The sequence below is a fragment of the Chrysemys picta genome, unplaced genomic scaffold (genome assembly GCF_011386835.1).
Source record: "Chrysemys picta bellii isolate R12L10 unplaced genomic scaffold, ASM1138683v2 scaf734, whole genome shotgun sequence".
Lineage (NCBI taxonomy): Eukaryota > Metazoa > Chordata > Testudines > Emydidae > Chrysemys > Chrysemys picta.
Genome location: NW_027053441.1, coordinates 1,280 through 18,188, shown reverse-complemented (window position 1 = coordinate 18,188; position 16,909 = coordinate 1,280). Strand labels below are relative to the sequence as shown.

General features: G+C 42.7%; 2 protein-coding genes across 2 annotated transcripts; one reads left to right on the top strand and one right to left on the bottom strand.

Annotated features, from left to right (window-relative positions):
* The first annotated feature begins 6,436 nt into the window (after window positions 1–6,436).
* Window positions 6,437–8,823, top strand: LOC135979236 (olfactory receptor 5AR1-like). The gene is made up of 2 exons (XM_065579731.1): window positions 6,437–6,645; window positions 7,833–8,823. The coding sequence occupies exon 2, from the start codon at window positions 7,857–7,859 to the stop codon at window positions 8,799–8,801; it is 945 nt and encodes a 314-aa protein (XP_065435803.1). The 5' UTR covers window positions 6,437–6,645; window positions 7,833–7,856; the 3' UTR covers window positions 8,802–8,823.
* A 2,629-nt stretch (window positions 8,824–11,452) lies between these two features.
* Window positions 11,453–12,391, bottom strand: LOC135979237 (olfactory receptor 5AR1-like). The gene has a single exon (XM_065579732.1). It carries the CDS (start codon window positions 12,386–12,388, stop codon window positions 11,453–11,455), a length of 936 nt encoding a protein of 311 aa, XP_065435804.1. The 5' UTR covers window positions 12,389–12,391.
* Window positions 12,392–16,909: the final 4,518 nt, after the last annotated feature.

Below are 16,909 nucleotides of genomic sequence, written 5' to 3'. Positions count from 1 at the left end.
TTTACACTGGTTTTCTCTTCCGGCTTCCAACAATGTCAGTGGGAGTTGATGGCACTTGGCACCATTGAAACTCAGAGCAAGGGTCCTACGAAGGCTCTGTGTCCCACGCTGGGAATCCCCAGCAGAAAGGTGTTGCAGGGATAGTATGTATCTGTGGAGACATTCATGTCACTGAATGTCTTTTTTCTTCCTGAAGGCTAGATATTAAATGGAAAGATCTGCTCAACTTTATAGAGTCACTGGCATCAAAGGGCAATAATACATTTAGGTGACCATAAGTGATAGCTAACATAAGAACTGTAACAGGTTCTAAAAATAGGGTTTTTTTCTGATTGGGTCTATCTATGCGCCATTCCAAGGTGTGATTTCAGCTTGGGTATTCCTCAATCCCTATGGTAGTGGGTACAGACTAGACATGGGTAGGAAAAGGATTTCCCATCCCCTGAACATTTTCAAGATTTCAAAATATTTTCCCATTCTATATTGGGATGAAACCTGGTCTTCTGGAAAAACTTCACAGAAAATGAGAGATAGAGAAGCCCAGCCCATGAATAGCCAGTAGCCCAGTGGTTACGGTACTCATCTAGGATAAGGGATGAACTGGTGGATTTTCAACAGCTCCAGGGAGACCAGCTAACCATCACTAATATGACTTGGCCCTCCAACTAAGCCCCAGATACCACCACTCAAAATGCCACCAAGCAATTGCCTGGTGGGTCAGGATGACTTGACCACCACAGAAAAGGTTGGGGGAGCTTGGCTGTTTTCAGTAGTAGCAGCAGATGACAGAACAAGGGTCAATGGTCTCAAGTTGCAGTGGGGGAGGTCTAGGTTGGATATTAGGAAACATTATTTCACTAGGAGGGTGGTGAAGCACAGGAATGGGTTACCTAGGGAGGTGGTGGAATCCCCATCCTTAGAGGGTTTTACGGCCTGGCTTGACAAAGCCCTGGCTGGGATGATTTAGTTGGGGTTCAAGCAGGGGGGATGGACTCACTGATCTACTAAGGTCTCTTCCAACCCCAATCTTCTATGATTCTACGTCCATCATCCGTAGCACCATTCCCCATAGCGCTCTTCCCTCTAGGCAAACCCACACTTTCTTGTGGACGCTGGTCCTGAGGCCATGCCCAACACTCCCCAAACTCAATATTCCCCCCTCAGGTGATCACAACTCCTTCTTCCCCTTTTGAGAGCTGTTTTATTTTCCCCTCCTTAGCCCTCCATCAGTCTACTTAGGCGTTGCCTCTACTCCTAACTCTTCTGGACTGAGTTAGGTCTGGCTTATATAGTCCCCAGACTCCTTCTACTCACAACAGCCACCAGAAGGAGTAGATCATTAGAGTCAGCTGCTTGGCTTCTATTTTTTTGTTTGTTTTGTTCCCCCATGTGGTTCATACTGGCACATGAGGGAGACTCAGATTCAAGACCCCGTTCCAAATCAGGCACTTGGATCTGGGTCTCACGTCCCAGATCAGGCTTACAACCACTCGGCTATCGAGATAGACTTTCTCTCTCTCTGTCCCAATGAATCCTTTATTATTCATACAAAGTGGAACAGCTCCAACAGGAGAGATTGAGAGACTGAGATGCGCCATAGAAAATAGGGCAGACATTAGGGCACTCACCTGTCATATTGGCAATATAAATCTATTTCCCTGCTCTTAATTAGGCAGAGAAGGGACTTGACTAGGGGTCTCCCACATCCCAGGTGAGTGCCCTGATAGCTGGGATTTGGCTATTTTGGGGTCGCTCTCTCTATGGCTCTGGAGTTTAACCAGAAATTCCACCCTGTACCTGAGAAATGTTTAATCAAAACTGAGACATTCTAACTAAAACATTTCGATTTGGCAAATCCATATTTTTGGTGGAAAATCCATTTTATTAAAAAGCTCCCAGCCAGTTTGAGTGCAGAGAATGGACAGGGCCCACTTTGTGAGCAGCTGTTCAGGATTTTGTTTTAGCCTCATCACTCAATGTGTGGGCCCAGGTGTGACAGGGGCGGGGCAAGAGCTGGTCACTCAGCCCCCTGTCACGCCAGCTCCCATTAAGGGAAGCAAATTGGAGCTGGGTAGAAAAACCTGCACCTAATTGGTGAATGGGAGACAGTTACCCACCCAATTAGCCTGGGGCTATAGAAAAGGCTGGGAGGAAGGAAGCCAAAAGTGGGGGAGGCTAAGGGAGGGGTAGTAGAGATAGTGCAGTGCTCCTAGGTGTAGACAGGAGAACCCAAGCTGAGTATTGCAAAAAGGTGATGGGAACAGAACCTGTAAGTAAATGACACCAGTGGTTACTGAACTTCAGGGTTTCTGAGTGACTTGTCAGCTCAGCAGACACCAAGAGGGATCTGCTATACCAGGTCTTATTTAAACTATTCTAACCCTGCTCTGAAGACAGAATTTATAATTTGCTTGTGTGCTTTTCTAGGGTGTTCATCACTAGAGTGTCTGAATTTATTTTCAGATACCCCTGTGAGGTAGGGAACTCAAGCACAGAGACATTAAGATCAAAACTTGCCACTAATTTTGGGTGCCTAATTTGAGACCCTGCAACAGCCCAGATCTGGAATTGTTGGGAAAACCCTGCTCAGCCCCCAGAATCCCTGGGATGTTGCCTGCCCAGGGCAGAGGGGATCTTGAGGGGATTAAACTGGGAAGCTCTCGCAAATCTTCATTGATCCTGTGTCAACAGCTGTTTTTCAAATAGTCATATTTGGGCTGATTTTCATGGGAATTGCATAAGGCACCACCCTATCAAATTTCAAGTCACTGCTGCAGAGCTGGGGGGCACCAGAGCTTCTCAGAGGAAAAGGCATCAGATATATCTATCTATATATATATAATGTGGGCAAAACAATGTCTTTTTTCCCCTAGCTTCAGTCTCAGAAATGGCAAACCAAGCTGAAATTTTCCAAATAAATACATTTCAATCTGAGGCAGGCAGCAGCCTTTTAAGTCAGGTCAATACCCCGACATGAAACATTTCAATTTTGGAATGTCCAAGTGTTTCATGTTGATCAAAAATTTCAAACAAAACATTTTGACGTTTCCAAAAGGCCATTTTTCAGAATTTCCATTGTGTTCAAAATGTTAATATTTTAACTTTTTTGCCTTGATTTGGGGATGCAGACACATGTTGAAAAGTCAGTTTTTCCTATGGCATGGAAATGCTGAATTTCACTCAGCGCTACCCTGTAGCATAGCCTCGGTTGCAGCACCATGGGGTAAAGGTGTTTTATTCTAGGCTAATGCTAGGGAGAAAGCACTCATGCAATGTGATAGGGAGCTTTGGGGTGCAATGGCTAGTCCATGATCCCTGCTAAAGGGCCTGGTGATGCAAAGATTGGGGGTTCACCTGAATCAAGACTTTCAAAATTTCCTTTATGGCCTGTGTTACACAGGAAGTCAGACTAGCTGGTTACAATGGTCCTCTCTGGCCTATAATGTATGGACCTATTCCAGTATATGGCACCTTTATATTGGTATAACATCATCAACACTGATGCTTATACCAGTATAATTATATCAGTAGACAAACACATCCCTAGCAGATATAGCAAGACCTGTAAATCTTTTGGCTGTAGGCTAGATCTAAGTGTTGGCATGTGGCCGAGATGAAACCTGTACTCCTAAATCTAATTGCCACTTTGGGCATCTCAATTCAGAACTAGGCCCCATTGCTATTCCTGAAATCCCCACTCCGCTGAGGCCAAACCCTATAGGTGTCTAAACTCACTTGGCACCTACATTTTTGCAGTAAAAGCTCCTTTGTGCCTGTTTTAGCCTCTGAGTATGCACACGGCTACCTCTTCCTGAGCATGGAGATGCCTGGCCCTTCCACCTCACAGAAGAAGAGATTTGACCACCTCTCCTGTGGGCACTCTAGCCGCTGAAGTATGGGATATTCTGGTGTGGTTCTCCCTCAGTCTCTCCTGTTGGAGCTGTTCTACTTTGGACTCTGATTTATTATCCCCAACCTCCAGGAGACATAAAAGACATTTTAACTATCTCTTCTGAGGTTCATGCTGCTTCAGGGATTTTGTCCCAAGTTGCCACCGATCCAAATAAGAATCACTTGTGTCAGCCACACACCATTCTACTGGGATCGGTGATAACACACCTCTTTCTCCACAGGTCGGCTTAATCCACTCAGCTCTGACAGACTAGGAATAAATATTCTCTCGATCTTTTAGACGTTAAATTAGATTCCCTGTCATCAGCTTTTCAGATATTTTGCTTGATATTTATTTTTGGCTTTTCTGCTTCAGAATAAAACACAGTGGAAAAAGGTACATGATGCTACAGGATTGCTTATGTTGACGGTATCTATTTGCAGAAAAACCAAATAGTGTAAGATAAATAGCAGACAGAGAAAACCATAAAATATAATCTCTTGTTTTCTTATGTCTTATTTTGCCATCTCATTTATTTAGTCTCAAATGTGTTCTTTTGCATGATGAATTGTGGTGCTAGCTCAAAAATTCTAGAGCAGATCTGGTGCTGGAGTGACCATTTGAAGAACTGAAGTTCTCTATTTACACACAGAATGGGTACAGCATAAATTAAAGTCAACTCAAGATTCCAGTCTACAATAGTACATCTCCTCCTGACAGTCTGCAGGGCAAGGCTGATGCACACCAGCAGGTAAGAGGACCAGACAGAGTCCTCAGAAAACTTTCTGTCACACACCTGGTTGTGTGCCTGTTCTGGGGAGGAACATAATATTTCTGTCTCCGCTTAGTATCACTTGTAACTCAGTACTTTCGGTTCTGTCATTGACACTGGGGATCAAGCCCAGGACCTCGGGATCTAAAAAAATGAACTACCTGGTTTAAAATATCTGTTTGTGTTAGCTCTGTGTGGTCCAGCCTCTGGAGGGGGACAGAGAACTATGAACTATGAAGTGTGAGCTTAGGGTTACACGATCAAGCACCTTTATCAGCTCTATATTTAATAATAAAAAAAAGAATCCAGCATTTACTACTGGGGGAGCTGGTCGGGTTCCCTGTATTAGGTTACCGAGCACTTTCCATTCTCACAGCTCCTTGCAGTCTTGTTTTCGAGAAGCTAAAACACCTCCATTGTTTGCAGCAAGTTTTTGAAATTCAGTTGGGAGAAAGCCCTCAGACTTGAGAAGAGCGTTTTTGGTTTTGTTGTTTTTTGTTTTTTCCCCATTAAATTCTATTCAGGTTTAGCTGAGTTATAGCTTTTGACAACCACTGTCACCCCTTTCTTGCTTCAGTTGTGAGCAAAATTTGAGCTTCCTGCCAGTATAATACCTGTATTCTAAACAGATGGGCCCGTGTTACCACCAAAAAAAGCAGCAGATGTTGACAATGTTGCACCTGGAATAGTGACTGCTTCTGGACCTGCTCAACCAGAGTTGATTGGGGCAGGAGAGCGCCACCTCTGCATTACATACGTGGCCCAGTGGTTCATTCCCGTCTCTGGGGATTTTATGTGGGCAGGCTCTCCCCTAGCTTCCCCAGAGGAAGAGAGAGGCAGAATACTGGGCCAGGCGCCCCACAGATCCTACCCATCTCCCCGGTCAGCTATAAGAAAACAGCCTGCTCTTGCAAAGGCCTGTAGTGCAAGTGGTAGAAGTCTGTAATGCACTGCAGGTGGTTACAGGTGCAAACCAAGAGGATGCAGAATGGAGGTGTTGTGATGGAATTGAGTTTTGCCTTTTTATAAACCCAGGAAATTACATATGCAAAACTATATTAACAGAACATCATTTAGGTTGTCTACTCAGTCACCCAAGAGTTAGTCTGTTCTATACACTGAACAAGGCAGGGATCCAGTGGTTCTAAGAAAAAACAGCCTGTGATAATGTAATTAAAGACTATCATAATGCAAACACCCACGAGGGCAGAATTAAGGTTGCATGGGCAACCACAAATCTGGCATTTCCTAATTTTCAATTGTGGAACTTTCCAACCTTAATAAAGTCTTTTGAGCAGGTTTTTTTTTTTTTTTTGGTACGTTTTATTTCGGAGGGTGGGGGAGAGGTTGATTCATAGTATAAATATTAAGAACAGTTACATTAGGTATGATACAGACATTTGCAAGGGATGTAAACCTTCATGCTTCAGAGCACGAGGCAACCGCTAATTGCCTGGATGTGGGGTGAAAATACCCCTATAGGCATGTTATTGAATAACTTCCTACTGTGAGGGCTTTGCCCCTTTATCTGAAGCACACAACAAAGACTACTAATGCATAGACAATACTCAATTAGATGCATCATTTGTCTGATCTGGTATGGAAATTCCTATGTTCCCTATATTTTCTAAAAATAATTTCATTTCTTTTTACTCGTCTAGCACAGGTGTAAAGACAGAGGGAATATGCAGAATCCAGAGACCTGTTTTTCCAGTAACTAGGAAACTCACAAATTATCTCCAACTCATTTTCTTTCTATCCTAAAGATTACAGTCGGACATGAGATGCTTTGGTCCCATCTGCACACATCTCACATTGCGTTACCATGTCACTGGCTAGATTCTGATCTCAGTCACACAAGTGTGAATGTATAGTTCAGCTGAAGTCAATTGGTTAATGAGGAGTCAAACCAGTCCATATCTTCCTCCACCAAATACAAACCACAATGGAATTTACTGCGTGTACACCTACACCATGACTGGTAAGAAATCTCATTATTATTATCTTTTGAGCATCTTTGTGCATGTAGCAGTGAAATTCCATAGAAACATAACAGCCATACTGGGTCAGACCAAAGGTCCATCTAGCCCAGTATCCTGTCTTCCGACAGTGGCCAATGCCAGGTGCCTCAGAGGGAATGAACAGAACAGGGAATCATCAAGTGATCCATCCCATCACCCATTCCCAGCTTCTGGCAAACAGAGGCTAGAGACACCATCCTGCCCATCCTGGCTAATAGCTGTTGATGGACCTATCCTTCATGAATTTATCTAGTTCTTTTTTAAATCCTGCTATAGTCTGGCCTTCACACCATCCTCTGGCAAGGAGTTCCACAGGTTAACTTAGTATTTATCCCTAGGAGATGCATTTTCTCATTTCGAGGCTCTGTGAATCTGAGTCAAAAGTAATCATAGAATCAGTTACAGTCCACACCACCTACAAGTGTTATTACCTCTAGGAGGATTTGTAACAGGGAGGAAAAATAATGCACGTGGTTACAAAGAATGTCTGTAAAACATACACTGACTCCAATAGGACAGTGACACTTTAGTGATACCAAACTTTTTCACTGGGGCTGCCTCATATTAGGCCCTAAATCTATATTTAGGCACCTATATAAACGGGGCACTGAGCATCACTTGTGCCCTTTGAGGTCATTTTGATTAGGAAGAGAAAATCAATGACCAGGAATAAACATTGATTACTTGCATACATTGATAGATTATTTGCCTCCCTTCTAAACTAAACACTCCCAATCTATATATCTCTTATTTTATAGAAGATTTGACCCACTGGATGGTTTCATACACATTAAAACAGAGTAGGGTGACCAGAGGGGAAGTGTGAAAAATTGGGATGGGGGTGGGGGGTAATAAGTGCCTATATAAGAAAAAGCCCCCAAAATTGAGACTGTCCCTATAAAATCGGGACATCTGGTCACCCTAACACAGAGTCCACAATATTTCTGTAGCTGGAACATGTCCTATCTGTAATGGAAAGCATGTGGGGAATACAAAGAGAACATTCCCTAGGAGTGTCCTTCGATGTATTTCAGCTTTCTTACGTTTATACACCGTTTCCCAGAAACAATCACAGGGATTATGAGGGATCTGTACTCAGTACTTTATTGGCCAGTGATTAATTTTAATCTTTTTTTTTTTTCACCAGCAGAGGAGAGCGTTTCTGGAATAAATGGCAGAGAGAAACCACACCACGGTGACCGAGTTCATTTTCGTAGGATTCACAGATCATCCAGATCTACAGATCCCCCTCTTTATGTTGTTCCTAGTGATGTATGTGGTCAGCCTGATGGGGAATCTTGGGATGATAGCGTTAATCATGGTTGAAACCCGACTTCATACCCCCATGTACTTTTTCCTAAGCCAGATGTCCATTGTAGATATTGGATATTCCACTGCCATAGCTCCCAGGTTGCTAATGACCTTTCTAGCAGAGACTAGAACCATTCCTTTGATTGAGTGTGCGGCACAACTATTCTTCGTCTGTTTCTTTGTGACCAATGAATGTTGCCTCCTGGCTGTGATTGCGTATGACCGCTTTAAAGCTATCTGTAATCCACTGCTATACAGAGCCATTATGTCCAAGAGACACTGTGTCCTGTTAGTGGCTGGTACATATGTATGTGGCTCTGTGAATTCAATTGTGCAAACTCTATTTATATTCAGTCTGTCCTTCTGCAGCTCCAATGTTGTCAACCATTTCTTCTGTGATGTGCCCCCCATGCTGAAGCTGTCCTGCTCTGACACCCATGTCACTGACCTTGTACTTTTCACTTTCTCTACTGTAATTGTCACGACTACTTTCCTGGGTGTCCTAATCTCCTACATGTGCATCCTTCTGGCCATTCTCAGGATCCGTTCTGCCAAGGGGAGACGCAAAACCTTTTCCACTTGCGCCTCCCACCTGACAGTCGTCACTATGTTTTATGGGACGCTGATATGTATATATTTAAGACCCAGTTCTAGCTACGTGGTGGACCAAGACAAGGTTACCTCTGTGTTTTATGCCCTTGTGATCCCCATGTTGAATCCCCTGATCTACAGCCTGAGAAACAAGGAGGTAAATGATGCCTTTAAAAGGGTGATATACAAGAAGATTTTTTATTGGTCATTATAATCATTATATTTTAACCAATAAACAGTAGATGGAATAAGAGTGAGTTCTCTGTATCATTATCCTTATTTCTATGACTCAGCCACTCCATGTGATGTACAGAAAATCATATAATGGAACCCAGTCAAATACAATATTAGAAATTGCTGTTTTTAAGATCCATGAATGAGGGTCTGTGACACTATGCAGAATCAGCAAGATGCTCTGACATTTGGCTTAAAGGACAATTGCTGTTGCCTGTTATGTTTTAGGCCAGGTTGGAGTTCCGGTGAGAGGATGAGAAGATTGTATGTATCCTTCCTCGGTTCTGAGATTTCACCCAGTGGAGGGCACTGTTAAACATACTGAATCAAAGCAACCAGAACTGAGGTAACGATTATCAAAGCTCAGCTTAGGTCGATCGGCCATGTTCTCGGAATGTGTAATGATAAATTCCCCAGAAAAGTCCTCTCTGGTGAGCTTAGGGACTTAGTCTGAATAATGCAGAGTTGACCTTCATCATGCAGAGCTAGCCTGCACCAAATCAGAGTATCTTCTCTCACCGCTGCATCATGCCGACATGAAGAGGACATTGTTTTACTCCTGAGTTCTCAACAGAGGAGGTTGTTTCCAGTCATCACAACCAGCTGCCCTGTCTTCACAGCTAGATGGAAGGGGAGCATCCCAAAACTTAAGAGGGATCTCAAACCTTTTTTTCTGTTTAACATGGGGTCACAGGCTGGAGAATGTTGAGAACCACTGGTTTTACTCATTGAAAACTGTTGCTGTTTTATGTAGGGCTTTTGTTTATTTATCTTCTCTCCAACCTATGAAAGAGTTTCTCTGGCAGTCCTGAAATTACACCTCTACCCCAATATAACGCTGTCCTTAGGAGCCGAAAAATCTTACCGCGTTTTAGGTGAAACCGCATTATATTGAACTTGCTTTGATCCGTCGAAGCATGCAGCCCTGCCCCCCCAGAGCACTGCTTTACCGCGTTATATCTGAATTCGTGTTATATCGGGTCGCATTATATCGGGGTAGAGGTGTATATCAATGGTCTGCTTTGTTTGGCTTTCTTTGGACTTTGTAAACAGTGAGACAGGTTCGTCCCTGAAGTAACTCCCTTGTCTTGAGAGAATGATATGGGGACAGATCAAGAATGAATGTAGTCCAATCAATTTATAATGATGTACGATTGTGATGTACTAGTACACATTATGAAGTACTAGTGTGATGGGGCTATCAATATTCATAGCACTAGCAAGCTTCCTACACACAGTGACATTTGAATATTCATACTGGATATGCTCTGGTTAGTCCAAGGAAGTTTTGCCTGAATCATCGATCACTTAAATCCACTTCTTGTGCTCCTAGGAATACTGCTTATGATTTTTCCATATATGTACAAAATGGAATGACGCTATAGTGCCATAACATAAAAGGACTATTTTCCTTTCAACACGTTAATACCGGTACAGGATTGGAAACCCCATCGTGCAATCAACCACTGCCCATGAGCAAATACACATTTTCAATGAGCAGTTAGACATCCAGTTCCCTGGACAACTCCCTGGAATGGGAGTTTGGTGCCTTTATATCCCCACTTAAACTCCTGCAGTCTGAACCAATATTGACTGAAGTCAATCGGAGTCTTTTCATTGGCTTCAATGAGCTTTGGATCTGTTCCTTGTTGGGCGTGGTTGAAAATTTTCCACCTAAACTTTCAGTTGATGGGGAAGAAATGGAACGGTTGCCTGGTAGGGGTATCTGGTCATCGGAAGAGGCTGATCATGAGGTCACCTGACAGAGTAAGATGTTTATAAAAGGGCAGAAGCTGCTCTATTTGGGCTCTACCTGGCCATGTTTGACCAGCTAGAACTGAGAGGAGCTGCCTGTAGGAGCTAGATGAGGAGGGAGAGGAGCAGTCTGTCTGAACACAGACGGCTACCCAAGGGGACTCCCAAGGAAAGGATGAGCTGGTGAGGTCCATTGAAGTTAGGATGTGTGTCCTTTTCTAAATGGGCTTGTGCTTTATTGGTGGAGTATTAGCTCTACAGTGTTAGATTCTGGTTCAGAGTGTCCCTCTCTGTGTTACATTCTTTGCACATACTGTGTGGCCCTGTGGGAGAGTTCAGCTGTAACCCACAAGGCTCACACTGTTCGGTGGCATTCTAGGACAGGCAGTGTTTAAGCTACGGCAGAGTCTGAACAGTCACCCCTGAGCCCAGGGACTAGCCAGCTAGATAGCAGGTTCTAGCTCTCCAGAAAGGGCGCTAGGCTGAGGACCTGCACCCTGATTGTGTGCCTAGGAACCCAGAGACTGCAGCAGTGACTGGCTCCATTCAGTCTCTGGCAGCTTAAAACATCTGGGGATCCAAGCTGGGATTCCCCTCAACACAAGCTGGTGGGTATCCAGCAAGGTGAGCTGAAGGGGGTCTGTGACAAATGCTCCCTTTCAATAGTGATCTTTGCAGCCTCTTGGTCATTCCTGAACCTAGGAAACTGAATTTCCAAGATGAACAGGCCTGGATTCCATTTTCTGTTTTGTTTTGTTTTTGGAAGAAGCCACAGAATACAGTTAAAACAAAGGAAATCAGAGCTATGACACAGAGAATTCACTATTTATTCACCACTTGTTTATTGATAAGCACAAATCCCAATAATTATATTAACTATGAACAAAACTTCTTGTTTATCATCTTCCTAAAGGCGTCCTTCACCTCCTTGTTCCTCAGGCTGTAGATCAGGGGGTTCAGCATGGGAATTATGAGTATATAAAACACAGAGATGATCTTGTCTGGGTCTGTGGTGTAGCCGGAACTGGGTCGTAAATACATGAAGATCACAGTCCCGTAGAAAATTGTGACGGCCGTCAGGTGGGAGGCGCAGGTGGAGAAGGTTTTGCATCTGCCCTTGGCAGAGTGGATCTTCAGGATGGCAATGAGGATGTACATGTAGGAGAATAGTACAATGAGAATAGTAGTCATGACCACTATACTGGACAAGGTGAAATGCACCATGTTAGCGATGTGGGTGTCGGAGCAGGACAGCTTAAGGACTGGGGGGATGTCACAGAAGAAATGGTTGATGACATTGGAGTCACAGAAGGACAGGGTAAATATAAATGGAGTCTGAACAACTGCATTCACAAAGCCGCATATGTACGAAGCAACCACTAGTAATACACAAAGTCTCTTTGACATGACGACGCTATAGAGCAAGGGGTTACAGATGGCTATGAAGCGATCATATGCCATTACCGCCAACAGGCAAGCTTCATTGGTCAGAAAGTTACAGACAAAGAAAAACTGTGCTGCGCACGCAGCGAGGGAAATGGGTTTGGCCTGAACCACAAAAGTCATCAGCAACCGAGGAGCAACAACCGAGGAATTACCAACATCGGCAAGAGACAAATTGCTGAGGAAATAGTACATGGGGGTGTGGAGTCGGGAGTTGAACCTGATCAACATGATCATCCCTAGATTCCCCGCCAAGGTGATAACATAGATCATTAGGAACGACACAAAGAGGGGGACCTGAAGCTCCGGATGATCCATGAATCCCTGGAAAATGAAGTCTATAACCACGGTGTGATTTCCCTCCGCCATTTCTTCCAACCATGATCTCCTTTACAGGGGAAAAGTGAAATGTGCAATTAAACAGGAGCCAAGAAAAGACCAAGAGTGGATCCTCCACACTCATTCTGACTTCCCTCGTGAAATATTGCACCAACCCGAGGCAGTGGGAATACATCAGGGGACAATCCTAGGGAATACACTGTTTGCATTACATTCACACTGTCCACTACATCTCAGGCTTTGTCATGCTGAGAATTAGCGCATACTGTGTATTAAAGTGCATCCAACCTGATAGCCTATACAGTCAGAGGCAACAAAGAAAGGTAATGTTCCGTATGAAAAGGAAAGTCAATGAATATACAGAGAGACAAGTGAATGGTCTAGAGTTCATTCACTAGCCCTGCTTTTCTGTTCCTGATCCCACGGCCATCATTGGGAGCTCTGGGACTCCTTCCCTTTGAAAACTAGACCTGGAAAGAAATTTCAATTGCATTTTTTTTCCAGGAGAAATGCAGATTCAGAAACACCAAAATCTTTTTAGTTTACATGACTTGTAAGTTTCAACATATCCTTCATTTTTTTAAATTAAACAATCATTTAAAAATGCTCAAAAGGAAAACAAAACTTTTTTTTAACCTGAAACATTCTGTTTGACCCTGATTTTTTTTACTTTAACATTTGCTGAAAATTTCAAATAAATTCCATGACCCAAAATGATTTTTTCTGACTTTTTGAAATTGTTACAAACCAAAAAATATGTTATTCACACAGCTCTATTGAAAACACAGGCCAGTTTAAATGCATTAACTAAATATGGATTTAGACCCCTAACAGTGGACATCTATAACAGAGATCTGTTATAAACCCACAGGGGTAACACATACTTTTTGCAGATGTGCATTATAACTATTTTCTCCCACACACTGCAAATCTTTCTACATGGCAGTGATGCTTTTAGCTGGCATAGACTAAAAGCCTTTTCCGTGTAGATTCAGCAGGGAATGTGCTATGGTATCAGGCAACCTAGTCTGCAAGCTGCTGGTCTTGGCTTATCCAGCACTAGGCACTGACAAGTTCTTGTCTGGGTGTAGACCTGGGCAGGTCTCAGGCACTGACAGAAAATGGAAGCACATAGGCAGAATTCAGGGAGAATGGTACCACTAGTGTTCCCTGGGTGATAGGGATGGGTTAGCTAGAGCGTGCAGAGAGCTGCATGGGCAACTGGCTTGAAGATAAACCAGAGCCTGGCCTCACATCCTGTTGTCTGATAGCACTGGTCAGCCTGAGTGGACAGAGACTGCACACTGGATAGAAAATGCTTCTGTGATTAAGCTCTCCCCGTAACTCTGATGCATTGATACATGACAGCCATTGCCCCAGAACATGAGCAGAACAGGGCAGGAAATGGTTTTCCTATCCCATGACAATTTTTGAGATATTGACAGTTTTTCCTGTCTTGAATTGTGACGGAGTCAAAACATTGAAATTTTTTGCTAACCAAAAATCAGGAGAAGAACTAAATTCCGGTCAATTGAAATATTTGATTTGGATACATTCTAGACCATTTTGGTTTGGTTGCAAACATTTTTTTTAGCTGCAATTAGCTGAAATTTCAAAATGACTTTTCACGTTGAATCATGAAAATGGATTTTTTTTTATTTTGAAACAAAAACATTTCAACAATTTATAAGCTCCCCCCCAAAAATGTTGAAAAAAATTGCCCAAACCAATCCTTTCCTGCAAACAGTTCCAGTTTTGATGAATGAGTGATGAAAAATGTGTTTAGTGGGAACATACCTGACCAGCTCTGATCACAACATTTTCTCTGAAAGCGATGATACAGACAGACTCCCAGCAAATGGGTGTTTGATACGTTCCATTATGATCTCCATTTGCTTCAAGAAAAGTTTGCAGATGATACTAAACTGCTCAAGATAGTTAAGACCAAAGCAGACTGTGAAGAACTTCAAAAAGATCTCACAAAACTAAGTGTTTGGGCAACAAAATGGCAAATTAAATTTAATGTGGATAAATGTAAAATAATGCACACTGGAAAAAATAACCCCAACTATACATACAATATGATGGGGGCGAATTTAGCTACAACAAGTCAGGAAAAAGATCTTGGAGTCATCGTGGATAGTTCTTTGAAGATGTCCACGCAGTGTGCAGAGGCGGTCAAAAAAGCAAACAGGATGTTAGGAATCATTAAAAAGGGGATAGAGAATAAAACTGAGAATATCTTATTGCTCTTATATAAATCGATGGTACGCCCACATCTCGAATACTGCATACAGATGTGGTCTCCTCATCTCAAAAAGGATATACTGTCACTAGAAAAGGTTCAGAAAAGGGCAACTAAAATGATTAGGGGTTTGGAACGGGTCCCATATGAGGAGAGATTAAAGAGGCTAGGACTCTTCAGCTTGGAAAAGAGGAGACTAAGGGGGGATATGATAGAGGTATATAAAATCATGAGTCATGTGGAGAAAGTGGATAAGGAAAAGTTATTTACTTATTCCCATAATACAAGAACTAGGGGTCACCAAATGAAATTAATAGGCAGCAGGTTTAAAACAAATACAAGGAAGTTCTTCTTCACACAGCACACAGTCAACTTGTGGAACTCCTTACCTGAGGAGGTTGTGAAGGCTAGGACTATAACAGAGTTTAAAAGAGAACTGGATAAATTCATGGTGGTTAAGTCCATTAATGGCTATTAGCCAGGACGGGTAAGGAATGGTGTCCCTAGCCTCTGTCTGTCAGAGGATGGAGATGGATGGCAGGAGAGAGATCACTTGATCCTTGCCTGTTAGGTTCACTCCCTCTGGGACACCTGGCATTGGCCACTGTCGGTAGACAGGATACTGGGCTAGATGAACCTTTGGTCTGACCTGATACGGCCGTTCTTATGTTCTTATGTTATGTTCTTACCTCTTAATTAGCCCAATTACTTCAGCTGAGCGACTCTGGGTGCATATCTGTGTGCATGAGAACAGTATGCGGTCAGCAATGTTGCTGAAATTAATATGAGATGTATGCCGATGGCAGTGAAGTATCATTCCTGTTTCGGATTTTTAGTCTAGATAGAAAGTTACCTGAAAATAGCTTGGGTAATTCCTATTTATTAAACAAACTGCTCTCAATCCCGCCAGTTCCTTCTGTCATGTTACCTGCGTCAGGGGTTTAAAAAGTTAAGTTATTTAAATTAAATATACAGAACACAGGAATTTCCAGAACAGGTCCCCTAATGATCTATTTCTTCACTGTGATAGTCATTACAGTATGCTTCAGAGTTAGGTGCAAGCCACCATCATAAGCATTATGGAATAACATGGTTCTGGGGGAAGTTTCCTCCTCAGTCTAGACAGTAACCTGCATCAAGCCCCATGTCCCAAAGCCTGAGGTTTTTTATCTTTAAACGTTGTTGCCATTCCACTGTAAAATACAAATATTCTTAATATTCATACCTATGTCAAATCCTTTTTTGGATGATTAAGTAGATAGATATAAGGGTGAGTGGGGACAGATTCGATAGATTAATTACATGGCTCCAATCTACAGTGACTTCAATGGAATTATGGCCCACTTACACCAGCTGAAACTTTGACCCATTAATTCCAACGGAGCTGAACTGACTGACGCCATTCTGAGATCTGACCCATTGCTGGCTAAGGGGCTGTTGGAGGCTATTGGAATTGAAATCCTATTTTTGGTCTCAGAACAGGCACCGTGAGGAAAGCGCTTTGCACCCTTCCCACGGACTCGTCCCTGTTTTCCCTTCCTCCCAATGTGAATTCTGACCGGCGGAGAATATCTGAAGACCATGGATGTTCTGGGTCTGATTTAGGCTGCACATATGCTGTGTATAGACTGAGAACGTCCAGCCCTATGGAAGTCATTCCATGCCCTTAAACCAGTAATAAATCCACTTTCAAAAAAAGTCAGAATTCTTGGCACTTTAGGAAAAGTGAAAGTCTTTTCGACTGAATAAGTTACACAAAACATCAAATATTAGACATCCAAATGCCTTATTTTCAATTTTCTCCCTTACTCTATTTTGTTCTTGCCAAAATAAATATCTCCAACAGTCAGGAAACTGTATTTTATGCTAAAGAAAAAACAAAATAAACAAGGTTGAAATAGCCAAAAATCAGAGTGCAGAAAAATCTAACTTCAAAAGAATAATCAGAGATAATGTTTATTCCACTTCTGTTGGAGCCATACTCATGAGACTTACCAGCGGAGAGAGAGCTATTTCATTCTTCTCTCTAAACACTGGCGTGTTGATGATACAGAGTATTTATATTTGCTTCAGTGGCCATTAGGGACAGCACCTCAAGACTCAGAATCACAGCCGAGGCAGAAATGAGATAATTAAAAATCCTGTACGTCCTTCTGGAGATTGGGGATAATCACAAAGATTTGTTGTCTCCAATAGTTGGGCATAAGTTCAAGTGTCTTCTGTATTCTCCTTCTTTTAGTTTCCAGATGAGCTGCCCCCATTGCCCTGAATCAAAGAAATTCTCAACTGGTAGCCCCACCATTGCC